Source organism: Typopeltis vanoorti, chromosome 21, assembly GCF_054136105.1.
Source record: "Typopeltis vanoorti isolate ZY-2024b chromosome 21, IOZ_Tvanoo_1.0, whole genome shotgun sequence".
Lineage (NCBI taxonomy): Eukaryota > Metazoa > Arthropoda > Arachnida > Uropygi > Thelyphonidae > Typopeltis > Typopeltis vanoorti.
Window position 1 is genome coordinate 25,088,693 of NC_143569.1, and position 27,580 is coordinate 25,116,272.

Sequence of the window (27,580 nt, forward strand, 5' to 3'; positions counted from 1 at the left end):
TGAGAGCTGGGCCAGAAGTAAAACACTTGACCAAAGACTAGAGACCACAGATATGAGAGTCCTGAGAAAGATTAGAGGCATGAACAGACGGCATCAATGGCAATATCATATTAAAAACAAGGATATTAGGAAAGAACTTGACATTGTCAGCATCCAGGAATGTGTTAGCAGAGCTAATCTCAGGTACTATGGTCGCTTAAACAGAATGGGCGAGGAAAGATTAGCAAAACAAGTGTTCTCTGCCAGGTTGGCAGGAAAATGACCCAGAGGAAGACCAAAATATAGGTGGAGATTGATACAGTACAAAGGGCCTTAGACGACAGAAATATAAGATCTGATAATGTTGGAGTCTTGACAAGTAACAGACTGATTTGGAGGAAAATTGTAGATAGGAAGTTGGCAATGATGTAAATTTTCATGTGGTACTATCATATCCTGTACACCCCTTGAGGCTACATGGCAGGAATTTGATGATGATGAATTTTTTCTTTGTCAGCAACTCTAGCTTAATGATGCTATTCATACATGTAACTTCTCCGGATTTATACTTAAAACACCCAGTAACCACTTCCCATGTACCACTAATATCTCTCTCTCCAAATTTTTATGCCAGGAAATTTTTTATGATGAAAGCTGATTCCTCAGGTTGTTAAAATCACCTGCTTAGTAATTCAACATGTATCCCTTCTCAAATCATATATAGCCATAAACACAGTGATATGTATGAATGTTTATATGTTCTCAAAAATAAAGTTCAGCTAAAGCATGATCTCATTCGTGTATAATAAAATAAAAATGAAATCCTCAAATGCGTTTTATTCCTCAAAGGGAGCAGGCAGAACACCTCTAACCCTAACAGGTGAGTCAATATCTTTTAAGCTTTCACTAATAGTGAGACCAAGCTATTCAATGGATCAAAGCTTTTGCTTCTCAAGAAAGAGAGAAAAAGTATGGTAGACTGCATTCATTCTTTTTATTTATTTTATTATATCAACCACAGAACTGAGGTTGATAGAATAAAAGATGACTGGGAGTACCAGGTTCAGTAAGACTGTAGTGTCTTTTGACTCCATGGAGGCCTGAATAATAATAATATTAAAAAGAATGCTGGGCAGCTGTTGCTCATGTTCTTGTAAGCAGGTTTATGGGAGGCATAAAGGATGCCAGTTGTGCTGAACAGTGACTAGCACTGTTGGTCACTGCAATAGAAGATACACACAAGAAATTGACTATCTATGAGACAAGAGGCTGAAGAGAGTCTGTAAGAGCAGGGATCATCAGTCAATTGAAATGCTCTCTTTTAGAGAGGTCTTTGGTGTCCAACTAAAACGTCAGAGTAGTATTCCAAGATTGGGTGGAGGATTTGATTAAATCAGGTTAAAATATACTTAACAAGAAATTAAAGTCTTGTTTTTATCATATATCTAAGGATGAGCATGTGAGACAACTTGTATATGGAGGCAAATGACTTTACATCAAATTGTCCTGATATCCCATAATGCACAATACATCTCCTTTTGGAATGTATATTGCCTTCATTATGGGAAGGGTCACTATCCAAGTGGAAAAAATTTTCTACGTCTATCTTTCATCCAGAAAACTCATATGAAAACTATTTTCATTATGTAAAATTTTTGCTTTTGAGTACCCAAGGCATCTTCATTGCAATGACAATGGAATACAACTGAAATACAAATAACAGATGTATTTTAAGAAGCACCATCACAGTGTAAGTAACTAAGTAGGTAATTAAAAAACTGTACAAGAAGTTAAAGAAGCAATCCTAGAAAAGAAAAAAGGATACAGAATGCTAATAACAAATATGTTGGCAGATGCCTACAAAGAATATAGAGAAAAATGTAAGAGAGCTAAGCTATGCGTAAAAATAGCTACACAAAATCATGGGAAGACTGGAAAGAATATAGAACAGGGGTTGGGAACCCCTCGCCTGTGGGCAAAATTTCGCCCGTGAGTCTATTTCAATTCGCCCCTTTGCTGATGTACTCGTATGTACATGTAAATAAAATTTTATAATAATTTAAATTTATTCAAATTTCAATATTTAATTATACAAAATCGAAAATAACTATATTACATAAAATATGATCATTATACGTCTGGCAACCATCAAATCGAGACCAGCCATTAAAATAAAAAGAAATCAGGAGCATTTCTCGTGGGCAAAGTTCAGACTTTCTCTGATTGGTTGCTTCCCAATTACTGCTATGACATTTCCCCGCGTGTCAAAACATATTGAATTTTGACTTTGTTTTTCTCATGCAGTACTGCATGAGAAAAAAATTTGCCAGTTGCCCGCGGAAGTTTTTAAATTAACAATTTTCGCCCTTGATACTAAAAAGGTTCCCCACCCCCTGATATAGAAGATACATATCAGGAAAGCAGAAATGTTCTGGAGGCTATTGAAAAAGCTTAGAATTATAGGAAAGAGTACTGTAAAAGTACAAAATATTCAGTTGTTTGCTGATGATGCAAAATTAGGTAGAATAATAGTTAATCAAAGCGATGTGGAGAACTTGTGGGACAATTTAAATAGGCTATCAGTATGGGCAAAAGTTAATGGATGTCAGTTTAATGTCGAGAAATATAAAATTATGCATTTTGGGATAAACAGATTACAAGACATGTATCAGGTGGCACTCTACTCCAGGAAATAGATGAAGCTAGAGATTTAGGGGTGGTGACAGAGTGAGAGTTAAAGCTCAGAGGTCATATTCCTAAGGTTACTAATGTAGCTCATAAGATTACTTGGCTATTGAAGAACACATTAACAAGTAGAGATAAGGAAGTTGTAATTCCTCTTTATAAGGCATTGATATATCCACACCTGGATTGCTTTGCTCAGATCCGGTCTCCTGGGAAAGAGGAATACACCCACATCTGGACTACTATGTCTATGTCTACAGAAAGCTGTCTTTTAAGTAGTTCACACTAAGGCATCTGGGGATGCTGAGGAATGTATTTCAGCAAGCTCTCTGGTTAACTTACGAAACTTTCATAGTTTCTACATTTGGCTTTGAAATAATTCTGGAACTAATATCCACTTTGCTTATGTAAGAATATAATTTCTTGCTAAGTATAATTTACAATTTTATTTTATTTTTTAACGGACACTTAAGAGTCAAAGCTAGATGACTGGAGCTTCTGATCTAATGTTCAATCTTTATCATCTTGTGATATACCCAATGGTGACCTATGGAAATTTTAACAAAGGGCTTGCATCGTCGAGCAAAAAAAAAAAAAGAAAAAAAAAAGGGGCTAACTTAGTCCTTATAATACTTATATTGCAACTTTGTAGAACTTCTGACAGATATGATAATTCCTGTAGGATATCAAATATTAATGCTAGATCTTTTATTAAAAATTCCTAATTGAGAAGTCGGTTTAAAAAGCCCTTATATTTATCGTTCGATGCAAAATGCTTGCATAAAGCTGGTAATTTCTCCACAGAGCAAGAGTCATTCATAAACTGCAAGCTACCCATCGTGGTCCAAACACACGCCGATCTTTAAAATTTCGATACCAAGGTCTTTTGCAGTCGTATTTAATTCTCGTTGATTTTTTGGTGATTAATGATAAAAAGCATATAATTTATCCATAAATATTTCAAAACGATTTATTTCTTTAACGTTTTTTATCAAATCATCTAATGCTAATTGTAAACGTTGAGCTACGCAATGCCAAATCACAATGTTGGGAAATTTTTGTAAAAGTTTGATTGCAACACCTGATTTGTTTCGTAACATTACACTAGCTCCATCAGAACAAAATGTATTGAGATGATTTTTAAATAGTTATCAGAAAATCCATATGAATTTAAAGTAGCAATTATAGTAGCATGTATACATTCCGCGGTGGTATTTTCTAGTTCTACAAGATTATTAAATAAGAAGAACAAGGGGCTCGCAAATTTGAGAAACATTTAACAAAGGGCTCACGTGAGCCCCTTATAGCTCACCACTGGGTATACCCCATTAATAAGTATCTATCTGGGCAATGAGCAAATGAAGATGGGCTGCAATTTAGGATTTAGAAAGAAAATGTCATGCAAACTGGGGGTCATCACCTAGTTAACACGTTTGCTGCCACGCTCTTCGGACATAGTTTGTTACTGCACGTCAAGCACTTTCATTTCTACAAGTCAGTATGAGTTATCTCGTAGCTGGCTTATCAGACAGAATTTTGTTTCACACGGCAACTATGAGTAATCTCGTATTATCCCCCACCTATGTCTTACATGTGCTAACGACTGTGTAACTTGAGTTCAGAGTCAGTGACGTTCAGCATTCAGTGCAGTAAGGTTTTTTGCGGTCTAGTCTTACAATTATTTAAAATTATCTAAATAAAAACCTTCAATTACGCCATGGCCAGTGAAAGAAAGCTTACTGATAAAGAATTAGAAACTTATATTAATATGAGCGATGATGAATGGAATGAATTATTTGGTTCCGATTCCGAAGATGATTATAATCCTACAGATGACTCAGATGATATATCGTATATATAAATATATGTATATGTTGAAAAAACTTCAAAAAATTGTTTTATTTGCATTAATAAATACACAGTTTATGCAACAATACCTCTTATAATATACTATACTTTTGCTGAAATTATTTTCCTTCTACCAAGCCCCTAGACGTGCTCTCTGCTTTATTCACAAGCCAAGGGTCCAAATTAACATATAGCTTATACCGTGCTTGGCATAGGAGGTTGGTAATCGACATGTGAGTATATTCGTAGTTGGCTTGTGAGGCTCATATACCAACTACGAGTAAACTCATAGTTGGCAGTGAACGTGTTAAACAAGGTCCCCATTGTTTCTCTCAGGAAACTAGAATAAACAGTGAAAGGTCAGCTAGTGGAACAAATTCAAACTTGACATCAGAACTCAAGATAGCCACCATCAATAAAAAGTATCAATGGAAAAGAATTATGACTGGCAGAAGATTTAGGTAAAGTACCTAGGTAAAGTTGATACAACTGGTGTTACCAAAACAAAGTACTACATAACAACTACAAGATTTTAAAATCAGGAAATAATGATCAGAATAAGGAAGGAATAGAACAGTATTCAACACTAAATACACATACATTTTGTGAATGGTAGGTAATTTCAAGTAGTAGAGTGATGTGGGAAAACATCAAAGTGGTGAACTGAGCAATGAGACTTATTTGTGTCTTTGGTTGCACAGAAGGTTCTGCTAAGAAAGAAGTGGAAGAATTTTTGAGTCATTGGAGAAAGCAGCTGACACAATGAAAAATTTGGTCCTTGTAGGAGGTCTAAATGGCTGAATGAGAAATAAATATCAGGTACATAGAAATGTACTGAGAAAAGAGTAAAACAAATAATAATGGTAATTATCTCATAACACAGACTAGTCTGTTACAACTCAGTGTGTTGCAAGCTCAGCGCGTGCTGAGTAGTGTGGAAACTGATTCATTTCCTGATTATATGATAAGAGGATGTCTCTTAATTAAACAACAAATAGTGAGGTCTAAACTCAAGTCATTCCCAAAGTCTGAACTGAATGTTCAGATTTCAGGGATAATACAGGATTAATTAACAATTTAACATAACCAAAACACTAATTCATAGATGCTACAGTTAACAATGATTTATAATCTATGATAGATATCAGTTAACTTAAATGGCATTAAGTTAATCAGTCTGCTCAAATCAAAATATGTTAAGCCCATAAATCAAGTTGATTAAGTTGCTGAAATCAAACGTTATACAATGTTCCAATTCTTACCCTACTGGCAGCATTAAACACATTAACCTGGATAAGGGTTTTACAATAATGACACTTGAAGTTCACAACATAATATGTCAACATACCTAAACACAAAAAAGACTTCACAAGTTCTTATCTAACTACAGTAGCATATGGGGGGGGGAGGGAATCTCTTCTCTGAAACGAGAGTATTCACTCATGCATAAATGGCCACAGTCCATTTTAAGACATTAATTATGAAAAATGCTGAATGATGCTTCTTTCTGCTCCAAAACATTTGTATTTTTGCTGGAAATTAAGATTATTCTCCACAGAATCTCAGTTTTCATGACTGACATATGTATAATTTCTCTGAACTATAAGTAATGGCATACATACACTTGTTTTGACAAGTCTGCTGATTTGCTATCGCCTAATGAGTTGTACCAATACAGAAGACCTATCTTGCATACGCAACGAGTTTCTTCATAATCCAGAAGAAATGTGAACAAATCCCTACGTTTCTTCTCCTCAATTTTCTGAATTATGAATCAACATTAACCTTTGATATGAGTTCAGTCTTAACAAGTCTCTAACCGTTCAACTCCACTTTTGCTGTTGAGTTTTTTTACTCTGCTTTTCATATTAGTGTCCATACATGCCATCATGATTGTCATTATAATTTACATTACTTCTAAGATTGCACATGTGTGGCATCACAATTGTCATTATGATTTACATTACAGCACACATCATTAGTCATAAAGTACATTGCTTTGAAGACATTATTTTTCACATTTGTAAGAGTTCAGTTTGCAGCAAATTTCTTTCATGAAACACTGAATTCTTACATACTTATCACATAGTGTTAGTGATGAGCATGTATTCTTACATGCTCATCACTAACTCCATGTTCTAACATACAGGATGTGCAAAATCACATGCAGAGAAAAGGCAAAAGAAATAAGAAAAGTCTCACTGACTATGTTATTGTTGACAGTGATATCTTCACGATGGTTCAGAATGAGCTGGAGTCTGTTAAAAGGGCTTAGAGATAGATGAGGGAATCCTGCAAAGGGAATATGAGATGATACAGAAGACATGATAGGAAATAGGATATGTATGCAGGGGGTTTGTACTGAGAGGTGACTGCCATTTGGTTTTGAGCAGGATAAAAATGAATATCATATGTAAAAGAAAAATATATATATAAGAAAGTTTTCAAATGAATCAAAGTGAAGTAGATTTCAGAGGTAAACTGTAGACCAACTAGGCAATTACTGCAGATAAAATGCACAGATCTGGTAACAAAAACCAAACCTCAGTAGGAAACTCAGTAGCAGGTTCTGAAGGAAACACTGATTGATTCAACTGGAGAAACATGTGGCAAAGTTGTCTACAGGGATAGAGGGGTGGACTGAAGCAGTTAAGTGGCAGTCATGGAAATGAATGAAAGAAACAAGCAAGTCAACATGTGTTCTGGGAGAATATAGAAAACAGTGCAAGAAGGCAAAGCAGTGTATAAAGTTGACTAAAAAAGAGGCAAGGGAACTTTGGTGAGAGTGTACAGGATGAATGTTGGGAAGGTGGCAGAATGAGCTTGGAGATAGATGATGGAATCCGTATGTGTGAAAATTATGAGGTTATATAGTGTGAGGTTGAAATTAATAGAATAGTATATCTAATAGGATGTTTTTATATATATGTGGAATATTTATACAAATTGGTTGTGTATGTAAAAGAAGGCAATCGTTCTTTTTACATGCCCAATAAGGTGAAAGATTTAATTCTAGGAATGTAGACTGGAAGGAAAAGATAAAGTAAACAAGCAGAGTGAATATTACGAGTTTTTCAAGAGCAGTATGTGATGGGATTAGGATGCAATCTGATAAAAGCAATGCACAATTGCAACCTATTAGGAAAAGCTATTATGGAAGAGGTACAAGACAGTTGTAGTGATCAGCTGTATGAAGGGAATAAAATGCAGGCTAGAGAAGTGACAGTTAGGCCCTAGAAAATTCAAGGGAGTACTGTTATGTGGCAAGCAAAAGGAAGAATCATTATCGAAGGGTGACATTAGTGGATGCATAATGTAGTAGTAGCGTTACTGTGGCAAGGAAGCAAACTTGTGTGTACTACTCAGAATGGAGGCAAATGATAGAGAGATTAGAAGTAAAACAATCAGAAGTGTATCCACTATTGACTGGGCTAGATGTTAATAAGAACTGTGGGAACCGATGATATATATCAACACGTTTTATTTTATTTTTTAATTTTTTTTAAGGAATGTGCTAAAAAATTGCTATGCTGTTGACAGTGGAAAAATTCCCAAGAAGAAAAGGAGACAAATTAGTGCCACTATCACTGCAAAAGCATGGTTCTTTTTGTATATTTGAAGTTGTAATTAAAGTAATTAGAGAGATTGTTTAGAATACAGGATTGTATTGATGAAAATAGGATTCTTGATTGTATAATTTTTTAAATAACAGCTTCACATATGTAAGAGAAAACTTAATAGAATTTATTACTCCTATATATTTTGCTCCATATGTCATGAGCTTCTTCAAGAAGGCAGAAGAACTGGTATCATTTAAATTCTGAATACAAGAACAAGTCATATAGCATGTGCATAATATCATGTGTCTTGATTGCAGCTGTTCAGCAGGAGGAAACACTATTCAGAGATGTGGATATAGATGCATAATTAATTAATTAATAACAAAATTATAAACAATTAACAGCAATCACTTCCCAAAACTATGATATAAGCATACAGTCTGGATGATTAAGATCAGCATGTTGGAAGTTTTTTTCTCCACTTGGTTAGGCTATAATAACTTTAGTTTAATCCTTTATCCAAGTGTAAGCAAACAAAGTTTGCACCTGAAGTATATTCAGGACGGAGGCAACTCATGGTAAAGGTGATCCAAGCTCTCATCACTACTTCTCTTGGTATCTACCATAATACAAAGCACATCCCCTTGCGGACATGTATAATACTAGTGTAGAGGCTTAAGTGCTGTGAGGACATTATGTTGGAGGTTTAATGGATTTTTTACAACACTCAAAAAGAATTAAAATAGAATTTAATACTTCCTATATTTCGTCCTAGTCACTAGGACATCAACGGGGATTACAAAAACAATTAATGTAACATGCACACAAAAACTTACAATACTAAGCCCAACCACATGGGTGACACTAAAGTCCTATCTAGGTGGAGCGCCCTCTAAGGGCGGTAGTAGGTGGCCTGGAATGTAAGGTGGGACCTCTGGCGATGAGTGTTTCCCAAACCTTCGGAAGCTTAATGCAACCGTATTTGTTACGATTTGGTTGGTTTCTGAGAGCTGTTGCTGCTTCTAAGAAAAGTCTCTCTTTCTTGAATTTGCTGTGGTGGAGCATGGTGGTTTCCTTCCATGATACTCTGTGGGTGGTGTCCAAAACATGGTCAGCCAAGCCTGAATGGCCATAGTTGTGTTTAACGATGTACGACTTGTGTTCCTCCAGGCGGATGGATGCTGATCTGCCTGTGTGTCCAAAGTACGCAAGCTTACAGGAACAGGGTACTTTGTAAACTCCAGGCAGAGAGAGAGGAGGGAACTGATCTTTCGTAGAACGGATAAGGGTAGCCAGTTTGCGGTAGGGCTTATATGCTGTGTGTAGGGTATACTTTTTTAGTATTTTGGCTATTTTTTCCGAAGTGCCTCGGATGTAGGGTATGGTGATGGCATTTTTAAAATCTTGTTGACGAGAGGGACGGGCAATGGGGGAGGAATTGATTATTTTTTTGATGCTGTGTTCGCTGTAGCCATTGGAGAGGAGAGTTCTGTGTATGTAGTTAAGCTCAGTAGTGAGGGCGGTTCCACTGGACCAAAGATTGTGGGCTCTCTTGGTAAGGGTTTTAATGATGCCATATTGTTGTGAGGGGTGGTGGTGGTGGTGGGAGAGTTTGTGAATGTATCTGCCTGTGTGTGTGGGTTTTCTGTATACAGTGAAGGCAAGTGTATCATTAGGCAGGCACGTGACTGAGGTGTCTAGGAAGGGTAAACAATTTTTCTTTTCCTTTTCCATAGTAAACTGGATTCTTGGATGTAGGCTATTGAGATGACTGAGGAAGGAGTCTAACATGTCTGGGCCATGAAGCCAAATAGAGAACAGATCCCCTACATATCTTAGCCAGATAGAAGGTTTGAGTGGGGCTGAGTCTATGGCTCGTTTTTCGAAATCTTCCATATAGAAATTGGCAAGGGGGGGTGAGAGGGGGGAACCTATGGCGGTTCCCTCTATCTGCTTGTAGATTTTGTTATTCCAAGAGAAATACCCAGAGTTGATGGTGAAGGAAAAGAGATCTAAGATGTCAGAGGGAAAAACGTTTTCTAAGAGAGATAAAGTGTCAGTTAAGAGAATATTGGTAAACAAGGAGGAGATATCAAAGCTTACTAATATGTCTGTATTATTCAAGGTTAAATTTTCTGTGAGGGCTTTAAAGTGGGTTGAGTTTTTTATATAGGAAGCTGAATTTCGGGTGAGGGGGGGACAGAGAGTTGGCCAGCTGTTTAGACAGTCTGTAACAAGGTGCATTGGTGGCATCTACTATACGCCTGAGTGAGGAATTGGGTTTGTGGAGTTTTGGTAAACCGTATATTCGGGGGGGACGGGAGCGGAAAGGTTTAAGTTTTTTCGTGATGTCAGGGGGCCAGGAGGTTAATTTTTTAAGTAAGATTTTTAATTTCTTAACTTGCATTTTTGTGGGGTCGTGTTCTAGCGGGATGTAGGTAGCGCGATTGCGGAGGATAATGTTCATTTTACGATTGTATTCGCTGGTATTAAGAACAACTGTGGCATTACCTTTATCCGCTCTGGTGATGACGATACTTTTTTGTTTGCGTAGTTTCTGGAGAGCCATGTGTTGGGAATAAGATAAGTTACTTTTTGGAGGCGAAGAGTGAGCGAGGATGTTGGCTACGTCGAGTCTGATGTTGTTGGCTACCTCCAACAGTAAGCGACCGATCCCCCGTTCGACGTTAACCATTACAACGAGCACTGGCACTTCTTTCAGGGCGACGGCAAAATTACGGCCGAGGCAGAGGGCGCTGACGGCATCATCGTTGAGCCTTTTGGAAGAGAGGTTTATTACTGTCTGGAGCGGTTGAATTTGTGGTTGTGGTTTGTCTTTAACCAGGTTGTTGTATTTCTTGACGTGTTTGTTTTTTATTTTTTGAAATTCTCTCTGTGTGGAAGTTTCCGAAATGTCAGAGAGAATCGACTAAAGTTCAGGGTTAAGAACGGTGGAGAGCTCTGCATGTAAGGAGCCAATGGTGGCATTCGTCACTGCGAGGGCAGCACGAGTAGAGGTGATTTGCTCGCGTAGTAATGCTAGGCTGGCACGTTTATATATACGGAGTGCTTTTTTGGAATGGAAATTGATCTTCATTTTAACACATTTCGGTATCACTCTTGTATCCCGACATCTTTTTAAAAAGGCCAGCCTATTTAGTTGTCTAGATAGTCGTAGTTTTGGATTACCGTATTGCTTGGATTTGCGTGCTAAATCTTCTCCATGGATGATTAGAATTCTTGTGTAGAGGCTTAAGTGCTGTGAGGACATTATGTTGGAGGTTTAATGGATTTTTTACAACACTCAAAAAGAATTAAAATAGAATTTAATACTTCCTATATTTCGTCCTAGTAACTAGGACATCTACGGGGATTACAAAAACAATTAATGTAACATGCACACAAAAACTTACAATACTAAGCCCAACCACGTGGGTGACACTAAAGTCCTATCTAGGTGAAGCGCCCTCTAAGGTGGGAACTCTGGTGATGAGTGTTTCCCAAATCTTCGGAAGCTTAATGCAACCGTATTTGTTAAGATTTGGTTGGTTTCTGAGAGCTGCTGCTGCTTCTAAGAAAAGTCTCTCGTTCTTGAATTTGCTGTGGTGGAGCATGGTGGTTTTTCTTCCATGATACTCTGTGGATGGTGTCCAAAACATGGTCAGCCAACCTGAATGGCCATAGTTGTGTTTAACGATGTACGTCTTGTGTTCCTCCAGGCGGATGGATGCTGATCTGCCTGTCTGTCCAAAGTACGCAAGCTTACAGGAACAGGGTACTTTGTAAACTCCAGGCAGAGAGAGAGGAGGGAGCTGATCTTTCGTAGAACGGATAAGGGTAGCCAGTTTGCGGTAGGGCTTATATGCTGTGTGTAGGGTATACTTTTTTAGTATCTTGGCTATTTTTTCCGAAGTGCCACGGATGTAGGGTATGGTGATGGCATTTTTAAAATCTTGTTGATGAGAGGGACGGGGAATGGGGGAGGAATTGATTATTTTTTTGATGCTGTGTTCGCTGTAGCCATTGGAGAGGAAAGTTCTGTGTATGTGGTTAAGCTCAGTAGTGAGGGCAGTTCCACTGGAACAAAGATTGTGGGCTCTCTTGGTAAGGGTTTTAATGATGCCATATTGTTGAGAGGGGGTGGTGGTGGGAGAGTTTGTGAATGTATCTGCCTGTGTTTGTGAGTTTTCTGTATACAGTGAAGGCAAGTGTATCATTAGGCAGGCGCGTGACTAAGGTGTCTAGGAAGGGTAAACATTTGTTCTTTTCCTTTTCCATAGTAAACTGGATTCTTGGATGTGGGCTATTGAGATGACCGAGGAAGGAGTCTAACGTGTTTGGGCCATGAGGCCAAATAGAGAACACATCATCTACATATCTTAGCCAGATAGAAGGTTTGAGTGGGGCTGAGTCTATGGCTCGAAATCTTCCATATAGAAATTGGCAAGGGGGGGGGGGTGAGAGGGGGGAACCCATGGCGGTTCCCTCTATCTGCTTGTAGATTTTGTTATTCCAAGAGAAATACCTAGAGTTGATGGCGAAGGAAAAGAGATCTAAGATGTCAGAGGGAAAAACGTTTTCTAAGAGAGATAAAGTGTCAGTTAAGAGAATATTGGTAAACAAGGAGGAGATATCAAAGCTTACTAATATGTCTGTATTATTCAAGGTTAAATTTTCTGTGAGGGCTTTAAAGTGGGTCGAGTTTTTTATATAGGAAGTCAGTGGGAGCCAGATCCAGAGGTGGTGATACTGAGGTGATATCATAGCTTACTGATATGTCTGTATTATTCAGGGTTAAATTTTCTGTGAGGGCTTTAAAGTGGGTCGAGTTTTTTATATAGGAAGTCAGTTGGAGCCAGACCCAGAGGTGGTGATACTGAGGTGGAAGCAATGGAGAAGTTACCTATACGAGTTGTCAATAGGTGTCAAATTAGTTCCACTGTCACTGCAAAAGCATGGTTCTTTTTGTATATTTGAAGTTGTAATTAAGGTAATTAGAGAGAGAGAGAGAGAGAAAGATTGTTTAGAATACAATAAAGCAAAGCACATCTCCTTGCAGACATGTGTAATACTATGCATTAAGGGAGATAAGTGCTTTGCATTATGGGAGATACTAAGACAAGTAGTGATGAGAGCTTGGTTCACCTTTACCATGAGTTGCCTCAGTCCTGAAGATACTTCAGGCGCAAACTTTGTTTACTTACACTTGGATAAAGGATTAAACTAAATTTATTATAAGATCAGAATGGTGGTGCAAGGTTTCACATAATTCAAAAAACAGACAATCAAATTTGAACCTACTGTAGTGTAGCATCTTGGTATCATTCCAGTGAACTCTAGGTCTAGTGTCAATGACATGAAAAGCAAGGCCTGAAATTTCAGATTCTTAAAATCTTATATAATCCTGATGTTCATGGATTCTGATAGTAGCAGAATGGCCAGGTAGCAAAAATGACAAGAACAGGGTATTTGATAAACAGCAGGCAAGCATAGAGGTGATAATGTATCTTTGATAGGTGATAAGAAAGATGGCAACTTCAAGGTTGGTTTGAAGCAGGTATGCAAATTATATTTGTGACAGGTCCTTGCTATTTGTTCAGATGTTCCTTTTAACATTAGACTGTCATCTGGAATTGGGATGATAATTATCAAATATATTTTGTATCAAGATCTTGTTGTATCCATTAAGTAATAGAGTAAGTTTTATTGGATTCTTCCAACAGAAGAGACCCAGAAGAACAAATGTGCATGGTCGGTGTACAAGGCTTTTGATAATACCTATTTTTTGTGAAGGATGATAATGTGAAGATGATATATCTGCCTGTAAAGGATGGCTTCCTGTAAACAGAAAATTCAATATTACCAGCAGAGTTATGCTACATTAAAGTATTCAAAAAAGGAAGACTATTGTTAGATGGGAAATGTTTTAGATAGGGTCCATTTCTTAATACTACTAAGCTTTAAAACTGACCTAATACATGTTGACTCACTAGAATGGACCTAATGTCCATTCTAGTTAGTCAACAAATTTCAATGAAAATATATATTACCAAAGGTGTACTCCTGCATTTCCAAAACCAACACCAGCAAAAGCACTTGCTAAATGCATCTTTGATCTTGCTTCTATATCATCCTGGGTGATGACAGCTCTGAAAAATTAAATTTTTTGAAACTAGTAATCATAATTATTAAATTTAATATTTTAATAATACATGAGGACACCTCCCTATTATTAACTTAACTAGTCACGCAGAATTAAACCCGATATAAAAATACTTCACTAAATTAACAATCTCATGATGAACTCAGATTTATATTCCAGGCTCACAAAATTCAGTTAATTTGTTCATTCAGTACCATTTATTAGCTGATTAAGAAACTAAGTCAAAAAACCTTTAGAGTATACTAAATATGCTCTAACAAACATATACAAATATTTTACGTTAGTAAGCAATCAAGCTATGGACTGCCTATTTTCTCTCTTTTGTATGTCAATAAGCTAAGTAACGATAAATCAGAATGATTAGCTTAAAGAGAGCAAGATCAACATACATATTAAATCTATATTAAAAAAAGCTAAATTCTTTACTTTTTACTTTTTTAAAAAACGTTTACTTTTTTAATTGCAATTTCAGACATGAAAAGGTTCATTATAACCAGTGGTGAGCTATAAAGGGTTCGCCCGAGCCCTTTGTTAAATTTTTCTGAAATTTGCAAGCCCCATTGTCCTTCTTGTTTGCTTTTTTATTTTTTCAAAAAAAGAAAAAAAAAACATAATTTTTTAAAATATATTAAGCGAAAAACTTATACGATAACCTAACAAAGTGATTTTATTAAATAAAATATTATAGTTACTGTTACTACCATTTTACAAATAAGAATTCACTTTTGTAATCGCATATAAATAAATAGGACTATAAAATAATGCCCCTTGATTGGTACCGTTGATTATCACTTGAAGTATTAAAACAAAAGAGAAATATAATGTACTTCAATATTATTATGTTTAGATAATATTTATGTATTATTTATAGATTGTTTGTCATAAAAACTTCTATCGCAAACAAAAGAAATTTATTTCGTTATAAAAAATGCAGACTATTTCATATGTGCGATTATAAAAGATTTTATTCTTATTATATTTTGATGGTTAAAAAATGTTTTTCTTATGTAAGATAAATTAACACAGATGATTGTGTGCAAATATTTCATGTTTAGATCATGAAATATTTGTTTAAAAATTATAGCTTATAGCCTTTACAGGTTGATTGTCCCCTCATACTTTTTGATTAGCATTTGTACACAAGCTGTATTAATAAACGTTTTTTTTGTGACATATGGCTTTTTTTTTTGCTCAACTATTATTATTATTATTATTATTATTTCGGGCGACTCCAGGGAGTCCTTAGACTCATCGAGGGAGGCCCTAAACATCATGTCCACACAACTATATGACATTCTCACAGTATCTATCATACCTTGTCTTGAACTCACTCACTGTCATAGCACCCACAATAGACTCTGGCAGCTTATTCCACTCATTTACCACTCTAAAAGTAAAGAACCCAGCTCTAACACCCCTGCTAACCACACTCTTGCCCAGCTTCCATAGGTGTCCCCTAGTTCTCCCACCACCAGTCCTGATCTCAAAAATATCCTCTGAATTAATCCTATAGAATCCCTTTAGCAATTTGAATGTATCGATCATATCTCCCCTCCTCCGCCTATCAACTAGTTTCTGCAACCCACAAATCTTCAACCTGTTCTCATATGGTTCATTCCATAGACCTGCTATCATCTTAGTCACTTGCCTCTGGATCTTCTCCACCTCCTCCCCATCAAGAAGGAACCGAGGTGACCAAATCTGGGCACAGTAGTTGAGATGAGGTCTTATCAAGGCTCGGTACAGAGGTACAATAACTTGCTTGTCTCTGCTCATGAAGGTATTATTCAACAACCATGTGAGTTGATGAGCTGATTTAGCTACTTTTGCAGTGTGCCCCCTAAACTTCATCTCCCTATCCAACAACACTCCCAAGTCCCTGGCCTCATCATTCTCCTGGAGTACAGTTCCACCAATGTGGTATACTGCTGCTAATCTTTTCACCCCAAAATGCATAACCTTACATTTTGTCACATTAAATTGACATCCATTCTCCTTAGCCCAGAACTCCAATCTATCCAAGTCATCCTGCAAGATTTTGACATCTTCTGCATTCACTATCGCCCTACCCAACTTTGCATCATCAGCGAACAAATGAACTGTTCCACTTAGCTCCTTCCCTATATCATTAATTAACAGATTAAACAGCAGTGATCCAAGAACAGAACCCTGCAGCACACCACTAGTCACAGGCTGTCTTTTGGACTCTACTCCTGAATAAACTACTCTTTATCTCTCCATCAACCACCCACCTATCCATCTCACCAACCCTATATCCATTCTCATATGTTGTAGTTTACGGATTAGAATTCCATGTGGTATCCTGTCAAACTCCTTTGCCAGGTCCAGCAGCATCACTGTAAACCCATTACCCTTATCCAGTTCAGCCGTCACCTTGTTATAAAATTTGAGCAAGTTACTGAGGCATGATCTACCCTTCACAAAGCTATGCTGTCCCCTGTACAGTAGCTCATTTTCATTAATCCATTCCTGTATTTTTCCCTTAACTACTTTCTCCAAGACCTTGACAACTACTCCTGATATGCTGATCGGTCAGTAATTTGCAACCGTAGTCTTGGATCCTCCTTTATGCAGTGAAACTATTTTCCCCTCTTTCCACACCTTCGGGACTAAACCAGACCCGAGACTCAGATAAAACAACATGGTCAAGGGCACTGATAATTCCTTAGCCGCTTCACGCAAAACCCGTGCCGGTATACCATCCAATCCTACAGATGTATTCACATTAAGGTTCTGTAATAGACTGTTCACCTCCACTTCCTTCATAACAATTCCCGTATAAACTAATGGTTCCTTCATTTCTTCAATACCTGGATGATATACTTTTGCAAAGCGCATGCTCAGTAACTCCACTATATCGACTGATTCAGTGACCTCCTTACCATCATCATTCCTTAAAATCATTTTGCCGTGTACAGTTTTTTTCTTGTTTGCAGAATATTGAAAGAACTGTTTGGGATTCTCTATTGCTTGCATAGCTAGTTTCCTTTCATAATCCGCTTTTGCTTTTTTTACCACACTCGTTACCCTTCTGGCCTGCACTTTATACCGTTCGTGTGCCTGCAGTCACCCCTTTCTTTAAATTCCCTCCACAGTTGTTTCATCTTTTGCACTTTTAACACCATTAAGCTTGAAATTTCATTTCAAGCTTAATGGTGTTATTCATCCATTTAACCCCTGCTTGTTTTACTATTCGGACCCTAGGTATACAATCAGACATAACCTCCTGTAAATGCTCCTTGACCACTTCCCATGCTCTATCGACGTCCAGCCCCTGCAGTTGAACATGCCATGGCACTGATCCGAGCAATCTCCTAAGCTTGTCATACTTGCCAGCACGGTAATTCCACATATACCCTGTCTTAATCGAAAATTACACACCTTTAGCACCTCCCAGGTCAAGACCTTATGATCACTCTCACCAATAGGTGGCAACATTGTCATATTCATTACAGTCAAATCCTGAGATGCTATTACCAGGTCAAGCACTCTCATACCCCTAGTATTTTCAATTACATGCTGTCTCAGATAGTTATCCCTTAATAATTGAATAAAATCCATTTCCTTCCTCACATGTGTCCTCTCCTCCTTCCAATCAATGTTACCATAGTTGAAATCCCCATAATAATTACCCTCCTTCCACTCATTTCATCAATTTGTTTATGCATACTATCTCCACCATCTATTCCATCACCTGGTCTATAGCAGCAACCAACTGTATATTTTATTCTACCAGTCTCAATCTCACACCAAATGTGCGCGAGCCCTTTGTTAAAATTTCCATAACTCACCACTGATTATAATTAATAATTAATAATTAATAATCTTTAATTTAATTATTTTAATTTGTACAATTTGTAGCTATATTTCATAGTCATTATATTATTATTATTATGTGACACCTCCAGGGAGTCCAAAGACTCATCGAGGGAGAGTGTGCCAACAGCATCGAATGATTGAACCCCTTCCAACTACTAACCATGCTCAAACTTGCTTAACTTTTTGTGAGCCATTAGTAGCAGAGGCTCTACCAATCGACCAACCTTTGCTAACAATGCAATTATAGGAAAACAATCACACACACACACACACACACACACACACACACACACACACACACACACAAAAGAGAATATCAATTCATCGTTTATATAATATGCACTTTCGATTGAATTGATGTCTCTTTTTTGTGATTAATACTTTTAATGGGACATGTGCACTCAACATTATAAAGTAACTGTATGGTTTAAACATGTAGCAAAAATTATATAGAATTTTATTTAAAAACTGCAATATATTTCATCAAACGTTACATGGACTTCGTCACTAGGCCGACAATTAACTACATTCAAAAGATGAATCACAATGAGTCATAAATCATGAATATATTAGCCCATATCTCAGTCACAGCTGAAGTACATGATATTACACTATTAGAGTTCAAAGGGACATTGTAAAAAATTGTGCAGATAAAAACAAACAAACAAAAAAAATCATAAACAGTTAATAGTGATCACTTCCCAAAACTTGGATATTGACATGAAGTCTGATCGGTTCAGGTTGGGATGATTTAGTATGTTTCTAGAAAAAGACGATCAAATTTGAACTTGCTGGAATGAAGAAATTTAATGGTTCCAAAGAACTCTGTGCTTACTCACAACAGCATGCAAAGCAAGGCCAGACTTATTGGATTATAAAAATCTAATATAGTCTTGATGTTCTTCAATTGTAATCAATGCAGCAGGGCCAATCTGTCCAAAATAACGAAGATGGCACGAGGGGTACTTGATAGACATCTGGTAAGGAAAGAGGTGGTAATGCATCCTCTGTGGATGGTAGAAATGAAGACAGTTTCTGAGCTGGTTTGTAGGAAGTGTATAGATTGAATTTTCAAAGAATCCTTGCTGTTTGTTTTGGGGTTCCTTTAAGGTAGGGTAGCGAAATTCTTTTCACATCAGAATGTAGTCTGGTAGAAGGATGATAATTATCAATCATTTTTGAATGGTAGTTTTGTTGTATCCATTACATATCAGATTGCTTTTAATTTTATTCAGTTCATGTAACAAAACGGGATTCCAAAGAGCAGATCGTATGAACTCTATGTATAAGACTTGATAATATCCATTTTTTGTGATGAATGATGGTGCAAGGAATCATGACAAATGTAGAAAAAGGTATCAGATAATTATGCACAGACGAAGCTAATAAATTATAGTTTGAGATTGCCCAAATGCTGTACGAAGCAAAACCACTTCCTTTAAATATACCCTTCTCAGAAGTGCAATAAGCTTTATGCTCCCTTCGCTAGAACACATATTGTCATCATGAAGGCTGACAAAGTTAATGCCACTACAGTCATGAATACCACAGAATATATTTGTAAAATTAATGTCTTGCTAAGAGATAGGTGAACATACAGTGTTATCAGCAGGGAGCCAACAAAAAGTCAAATGAATATATTAAACAAATTATTAGGCAACACACAATCATCAGAAGCCACTATTGTTGAGAAACTATAAATACATCATACCCATCTACTTTGTCTCTATGGTCTTCCAAAAATACATAAGAATGGCAACCCACTTCACCCTATAGTATACTGTATTGGATCTCCCACTTACTAACTTGCAAAACATCTCTCTCTCTCGTCATCTTCAGAATCTCACTAGCCATGCCAGTCCTCATATCAAAAACAGTCGTCTTGACTTTAAAGACAAAATAAAAGATCTGCATCTGTCTAATAATGAGATTATTATTATTATTATTATTATTATTATTATTATAATGAGATTATGGTTTCTTTTTGATGTAGTCTCACTTTTCACCAACATAACACTACAAGGGACGCATTGGTTTTTAAGAATTGGATTTCCCAGAGGATATCCTTCTTCTCCTTCCGTGCGTTATATCCTACTTGGTGCAGGGTCCACTATTTTACATGATGCAATTTTAAGCGATCCCAACCGGCTTGTTGCAAAGCCTGACGTTGTCCCAGAAAATATTATTAACCTATTTAAATTCACCATGAATGCAGCTATTTTGAATGGAATAATAAGCAAGTAGAGGGAACAGAAATGTGCAGTCCTGTTCACCAACCTTAGCAGATTATTTTATGGAAAATCTAGAAAAAGAACTCTGATACTATATTCCCTCAGCCCTGTATATGGTTGCTTGCGTTTTGTTGATGATATATATATATATATATATATATACACAGGGTGGTTCAAAATTCCACGTACAGACTTTGAGGGGAGGTAGAGAACATCAAAATCAACCATATTCACATAGGAAAGCATGACTGGAAATGCCACCAGAAGGTACTAACAGGGACATAAAGACACAAAGAAATAACAAAAGGCAGTAAGCAGTGTAAAAAACTTTATTAGGCATAACTGAACAGTTCAATAGTAGTTGGATACAAAACATGGTTTCACATCAGGTGCCTAAAGTTAGGACCATTAGCAGTGATGCATGCCTGACACTGACGACGCATTGATTGCCGTACATTTTCGAAAATACCCCACACATTAATGGCGAAGCGTTGTTGTGCAGCATGTGATTGCACAGCATGTGGGTTCTCATGGGCTCACCAGAAAGCTTCATTTACCTGTGAAGACCCCTTCACAGGTAAATGAAGCTTCATCCGTGAACAAAACACAAGTTGGAAAATCCGGGTCTATGGCACTTTTCTGCAGAAACCACTGTGCGAATTCCACACGTCGAGGATGGCCATCAGTAACTGGACCCGTTGCAGATGAAATGAATGTAAGGACTCAGAGTGCAAAATGCCCAATACACTGGATCAAGATACTCCTATAGCAGAGGCAATGGCACGTGTGCTTGTCTCTGGATTAATGTCTATCGCATGCAACACCTCCTCTTCCATGGCAGGATTTTGCGTCGATCGTGGCCGCCCACTATCATGCCTGTGATCCCTAAATGATCCATAGTCACACAAATTCTGATGCAAATGCGCAAACATTTGGTGATGTGGTACATGTCTGTTTGAGTACTTTTCGCGATACATGCATACAGCAACTCGTCTATTACAGCCACCTAACCCATAAACGAGGTGCATGTCTGCTATCTCAGCGTTCGTAAAACGACGCATGCTGAGGAAGCCCCAATTGCTCACCTGCCTCCACAATGCCCTTTTTCTCTGTATCGCATGCTTAATCTCTTTATTCATCTATCTCACACCTAGCTTATTTAACCTTCACACCCTTGGAATACATTTAGACATTACGTCTACTAGATAGTTTTTGAAAATTCCCCAAGCTGCATTGATCTCTTTTCCAGCTAACTCCTCATTCCATGCTACACTCGCAAGCTGTCTCCTGAGCACTTCTTAACCCTCCCCCACCTTGTAGTTCCACATACACCCTTTTCTCACAGGGGTCCTCGCACTGCTGGCAACCACCCAGGTAATCACTTCATGGTCACTCTCACCAATTGGTGGATGATTTGACACCTCATTTATAATTACATCCTCTGATGAGATGACCAAATCCAAGACCTTTAATCCTCGTGTACCCTCTGTTACATACTATCTGAGGTAGTTATCCCTCAAAAACTCATATTCTTTACTTCCAGATTCCAGTCTATATTGCCATAATTAAAATCACCCATAACGATCAGTCTTTTCTTATTTGCTTGGATAATTTGACTATACATTTCACTATCACCACCATCCACATTACCTGGTCTATAACAACATCCCACCAAGTATTTGATTCCATTCACCTCGATATCACACCATACTGCCTCAAAACCACTGGCACTATTTCAGTCTTGCATCTCTACTTTGTATGGACATAACTCTTTCTCTATCATCAATAGACTCCCTCTCCCTTTTTACCCCTTGTATTCTCATGAAACACATCATACCCTTCCATCTCTATTCCTGTCAGGATGTCATCCTCTTCCAACCATGTCTCACTTATTCCGATAATCTTTAGTATACAAACACATCAGCTCATTTCTGGATCTACAGCTAGTTCCACTGATACCACTCACTCGATGTGATCTCTCCATGCTCAACTGGGGCCATTTCCCTTTCTGCTTCTTCATTTTAGAAACCTTTTCAATTCCAACTGTTTCCTCTTGATCCCTGGTCATCCCATTCCTTTCCTGCCTACACATGCTCTCACCTCCTCTTGGAGCCTCCACCTTTCTCATGCTGTGTACCCCTGTCCACCCTGAGCCTCCCCGTTTCCCTGCTCCTCTTGCACACCCAATTCTCTCATTTTCTATACTCATACCACTCACTTCCCCATTCATATCCACTTCTTCAACCTCTCCTGTCTTACTCTCCTGTTCTTCCACATCACTCCCCTCTCGATCTGAATCATTCTCTCTATTCACTTCTCTACCTTCCAGCAGCAGTCTCTCCAAGCGGCTCACACCATAACCACTCAAATGCAGTCCATCGCTCCCATACAGCTCACTTCGTCCCTCAAACTCATTCCACACATTAACAAACTGTACTCCCATTTCCTCACACATTTCAGCCAGCAAATCATTATGCAACAACCTTCCATTCTGAATCTTGTCAAAGCTTTAGCAAAGTCCTAAAGTATCATGGTATATCCATTCATTCTACTTGTCTTATTCAATCATCACATTATTCTAAAATGTAAGTTACTTAAACAAGACCTTTCCTTGCTGTTCAGTGCAAAGTACACATTCTCTGTCAAATCATTTCTGAATACTACCTCTTACCACCTTTTCCAAACCCTTCACCACTCCAGAGATGCTGATAGGTTGATTGATGACACATTGGTCTCTGCCCACCCTTGTGTAATGGGATTATCATACATCCTTACCACTCCTGTGGAGCCTTCTCAGTGCTGAGACTCAAATTATACAGCCAGATCAAAGGAAGCCACTTCAGCTAAGTACTCTTTTAGCATCAGTCCCTATTGCTGAATTACAACAGCTCTATTACTTCCTTCTCATACACCTGAGTTTCTTTCTCCAGTGTAGAAGAAGCAATGAGTTCTACGTTGTGTACACCAGACTGAAAACTTTTAGCAAAATGGGCGCTCATTAGTTGAACAATCTCTTCTACATTTGTCCCCTACATTAATAAGAATTATTATTTCATATTCCTTCTTTCTTTTACTTGCAATGTAATGATAGAATTCTTTCAGGTTGTCTTTAACTTGCAGAACCAGTTTCCTTTTCATATTCATACTTAGCTTTCTACACAATAACTGTAACTCTTCTGGGCTGCACTTTCTGATTTTCACAACTGACATCATCCCTATGTACAATTAGAAGAAACAGAGGAGATAAGGGATCTGGGGGTAATGGTAGATAGGGACCTAAAATTTCAGGGACACTTTGCTAAAATTGTGAGGGCAGCACAGCAGATTATGGTAATGATGTGGTAGACAACTACATGTAGAGCATTTTATGATTACATTGTATAAGGTTTGGATCATACCACATATGGATTACTGTGCACAGATTTGGTCATCTGGTTTTCAAAAGGATGACGTGAAATTGGAAATGGTCCAGTAATGATTGACTAAAATGGTTTTTGATCTCTAGAATGTTGAATATGAAGACAGACTGAGGGAATGCAGTCTAGTGGATAGGAGGAGGAGGAGGGAGAGGACATGATTAAGACATAAAGGTAGTAAGAGATTATTATCAGTTAAATGTAAATGAGACTTTCATAGAATGGGTATAGATGTGGGGGGGGACATGAGGCTATCTTTGGAAGCTGTATAAGGATAGCGTGAGTTCCGGGGGAAGGGGGGGGGAATAGTTTTTTTTTTTTTTTTTTTTTTTGCCATGGAGAATGGTAGGTGATTGGAATGCATCACCAGAGAATATGGTGAGCACAGAGACAGTGAATACATTTAAGGCACAGTATGGTGAGCTAAGTGTATATAGGACCTCCCACAATGAGTTTGTTTGATTCCATGGAAGTCTGATAATAATAACAACAATAAATTGACAAACTACAAAATCTACAAACAGATTAATGGCACTGCTATCGACCCCCCCACCCCCTGTTTAGCAAACTTTTACATAGAACTATATGGTTATTATAAGCTAAGGTTACCCTGGTGTTATGCTATATTGATGATGTGTTTGCGATTTGGCCTCACGGGCAAGACACTTTGGATGTATTTGCCAACTACCTAAACAGCCAACACCCCAAAATCCATGTCACAGAAGAAAAAGAATCTAATAACTATTTACCTTTTCTTGACACTTTAGTCACCACCTTTCAGATGGCTCACTATCTTTTTCCATTTACAGAAAACCAACACACACACACACACACACACACACACACACACACACACACACACACACACACACACACACACACACACACACACACACACACACAGGGAGATAACTACATAAACAATTAAATCATCAGTTAGTCCAACAGCATGGCATTTTAAAAACACTTACACACAGAGCCAAAGCCATTTGTTCTAATGATACAGCTCTGTCCACAGAACTAAAATATCTGCACCATATGTTCTTGGCCAATGGCTAAAATTCCTACAAAACAGATAAAATACTACCTAGCTCCATTATCCCCTCCCTCCTCTAATATATAGGACCACAACATTACCATTTCTATTCCCTATGTCAGAGGTACATTAGAAATGATAGCCAAAGTACTGATGAAACATAACCTTTGCACCATATTCGAACCTCATGTAAACTAGCAATGCTGATCCGCTTGCCTAAGGATAAATTTCACCCTCTAGCACACCCTGGAGTGTATGAAGTTCCTGTGATATTGGCCTACTATGGGTAGACAGAAAGATCTGTTAACATCCACCTGGAAGAACATAATAAATACATTTACTACTATTATTATGGCAAGTCAGGACTGGCAGACCATGCTTTGAACACCCCCTTCATACAAAATGAGATGGAAGAAAATGAATGTGCTATTTAGAAGTCATTACAGATCCAAAAGATTATTGAGTCAGCCATAGCTATGAAGAATTCTCCTAACCTGAACAAATACGATTGCTTTAATTTGCCAAAAATTTGGGAGACTGTTTTCTTAAGAGCAACTCCCACATAGCTGCAATTTTATTTTATTTCATTTTTTTAAAACATTAGAGAGTGCCAAAATAGGACTTTATAGATTTTTTGGTCCATTACAATTGTACTGTTTCAGTTACTTGCTGTCGCATATACATGCTGTGTTGTGCTCTGATGATGCTGATTTGAAATTCAGCGAAATATAAGCAGTTAATAAGACTTCTTTTCATAAAATAGTTCATTTGATGTTGCTAATACTGTTAAAAATAAGTCATGAATAACAACAATAATAATAATAAAGTTTAAGTTTAACCTTAAAGTATATTATTGATAAATTAAACTCTTTCATTATGAAATTGCATATCACAAATAATAATTAATAACTTAATTTTATCACCGGTCTTACTAACTTTGGGCTAGCAAAGTGAAGACAAAATTTTACATTCAATCCATTAACTATAGTGGATGTGCAATAATAGAGTCTCTCAGCTGAGCCAATCCTACTATCCTGCAAGTAGCCTGTTTCTGCACACGGAGTTCTGATAATATGGGATAATATGGCCGCCATAAAGCATACCTTCTCTAATTAGAGGAAATGGCCAATTAAACCCCTGGATGGTAGATGACTTTTTTTAATAACATTGGGAAAGGTTTGAATAGTGATATTTTGGAATTGTGGAAGAACACAATTCCAAAATAAACTGTGTTCTTCCAAATGTGGAAGAACACAGTTTATTTTGTTTATTCCTGCATGGGACTGAACCCCACTGTAATGAATCAGAAGTATTTCCAATTACCTGGCATATAATCCTGCAACTATTTCGATAGAGGGATTCTGAGTTTATGCAGGAAGGCTGCTTAGGTAATGTTATGGTCAAGAGCCTGGATGTGCTCTGTATGGGATATATGTCGGCTAGCTGCCAGCCTGAATGGCTATATATCTGCTCTTCAACTGGCAGGCTGTGGGATCTTTAAGTAGAAATGAATTTCATTGCCCAGTGTGAGGCTACTGTCTTGCTTATTGGAAGCCTAAAGAGGCTTGAAAAAAAATTACTTTTGTCACTAGAGCAGAGTTTCCAGATCCAAGAGTTAATATATTTTATCAAATATATTAGTGATAAAAGCAATTCATACTTGGAAAATATTTTTTCAGAAGAGATCATTAATAACACTTCTCTTCTTCTTCAACTTGCTGAACCTCTGAGGTTCTTTGCTGCATGTAACAACTTCTTCCATTTCTTTCTGTCTTGACCACTTTCATTCCAGTCCTGGATTCTGATCTCAGCTAAGTTGTTTTTGAATATCATCCTTCCAGCATATCTGTGATCTACCTTTAGGTTACTTTTCATCAGGCTTCATCTTGAATGCTAGTTTAGCCATTCTCTCCTCACCCATTCTTTCCACATGTCCAAGCCATCTCAATCTGCAAGCTCTTATTTCATAAGTAGTAGGGATGTATTAGAGTTCACATAGTTTTTGATTATGTTTTCTTCTCCATTCACCTGTTGTGTTAATGATACTCATTAAGAAACTCTATGTAAAATAAATTTTTTAGGTTTTTGTACCTTTTAAAGAATTTGTGAATTATTCTCAGAGCCTGCAATGACCAAACATCACTAATTGGATTGCTTCCTTGGTAAGCTGGTCGCTGGATTGGATCAGTAGGACATGGAGATCGTTCATTATATGGAATTGCAGTATATGATTCCAGGGCATGACTAAATATAAAGCAATAATGATATATCATGAGAAGCATTCATAAAATAACAATATGCATTTTCATATTTAAATCAATCAATAAATTCATTGATTTAACCTATACCCCCCCCCTCCAATAAAAAAATCACTTTATAAAAGCGTATCAGTGAGTAAAAATTAAATACGAAATATATTAATTGTAAGTTTATTGAACAAAAAACAGAAATTACAAAAAAAAAGGTATAAAAAACAATAAACATACAAAAAGGGTACAAAAACAACAAAAATAATTTGGAAAAAAAATAAAGTAAAGAAATAATAGTAACTTACAAGTATATAAAATACGAACATATTAAACATTAATAAAATAAATAGTAGGTAAAGAAATATTTAAATAAGTATTTAAACATACAGAAAAATCACGAGTTGCCCGGTGGTGTTGTACTACCTTACCCCAGTCCTGAAGATATTTTCAGGTGCAAACTTTGTTTGCTCACACTTGGATAAAGGATTAAACTAAATTTATTATAGTCTAATCAAGTGAAAAATAAACTTTCAACATCTTTCTCTAGAAATCCAGAGTAATTTAATAAAAAGG

The 27,580-nt window shown here is 37.2% G+C and overlaps 1 protein-coding gene across 1 annotated transcript in view; it reads right to left on the bottom strand.

The window, feature by feature from the left end:
* Positions 1 to 27,580, bottom strand: part of T3dh (Type III alcohol dehydrogenase) — a 238,174-nt gene that overhangs the window by 38,630 nt on the left and 171,964 nt on the right. The window contains exons 9-10 of the mRNA XM_090411620.1: positions 26,850 to 27,002; positions 14,123 to 14,221 (exon numbers count right to left, since the gene is read on the bottom strand). Coding sequence (XP_090267746.1) covers positions 14,123 to 14,221; positions 26,850 to 27,002 — 252 coding nt within the window. The remainder of the gene's footprint in view (positions 1 to 14,122; positions 14,222 to 26,849; positions 27,003 to 27,580) is intronic.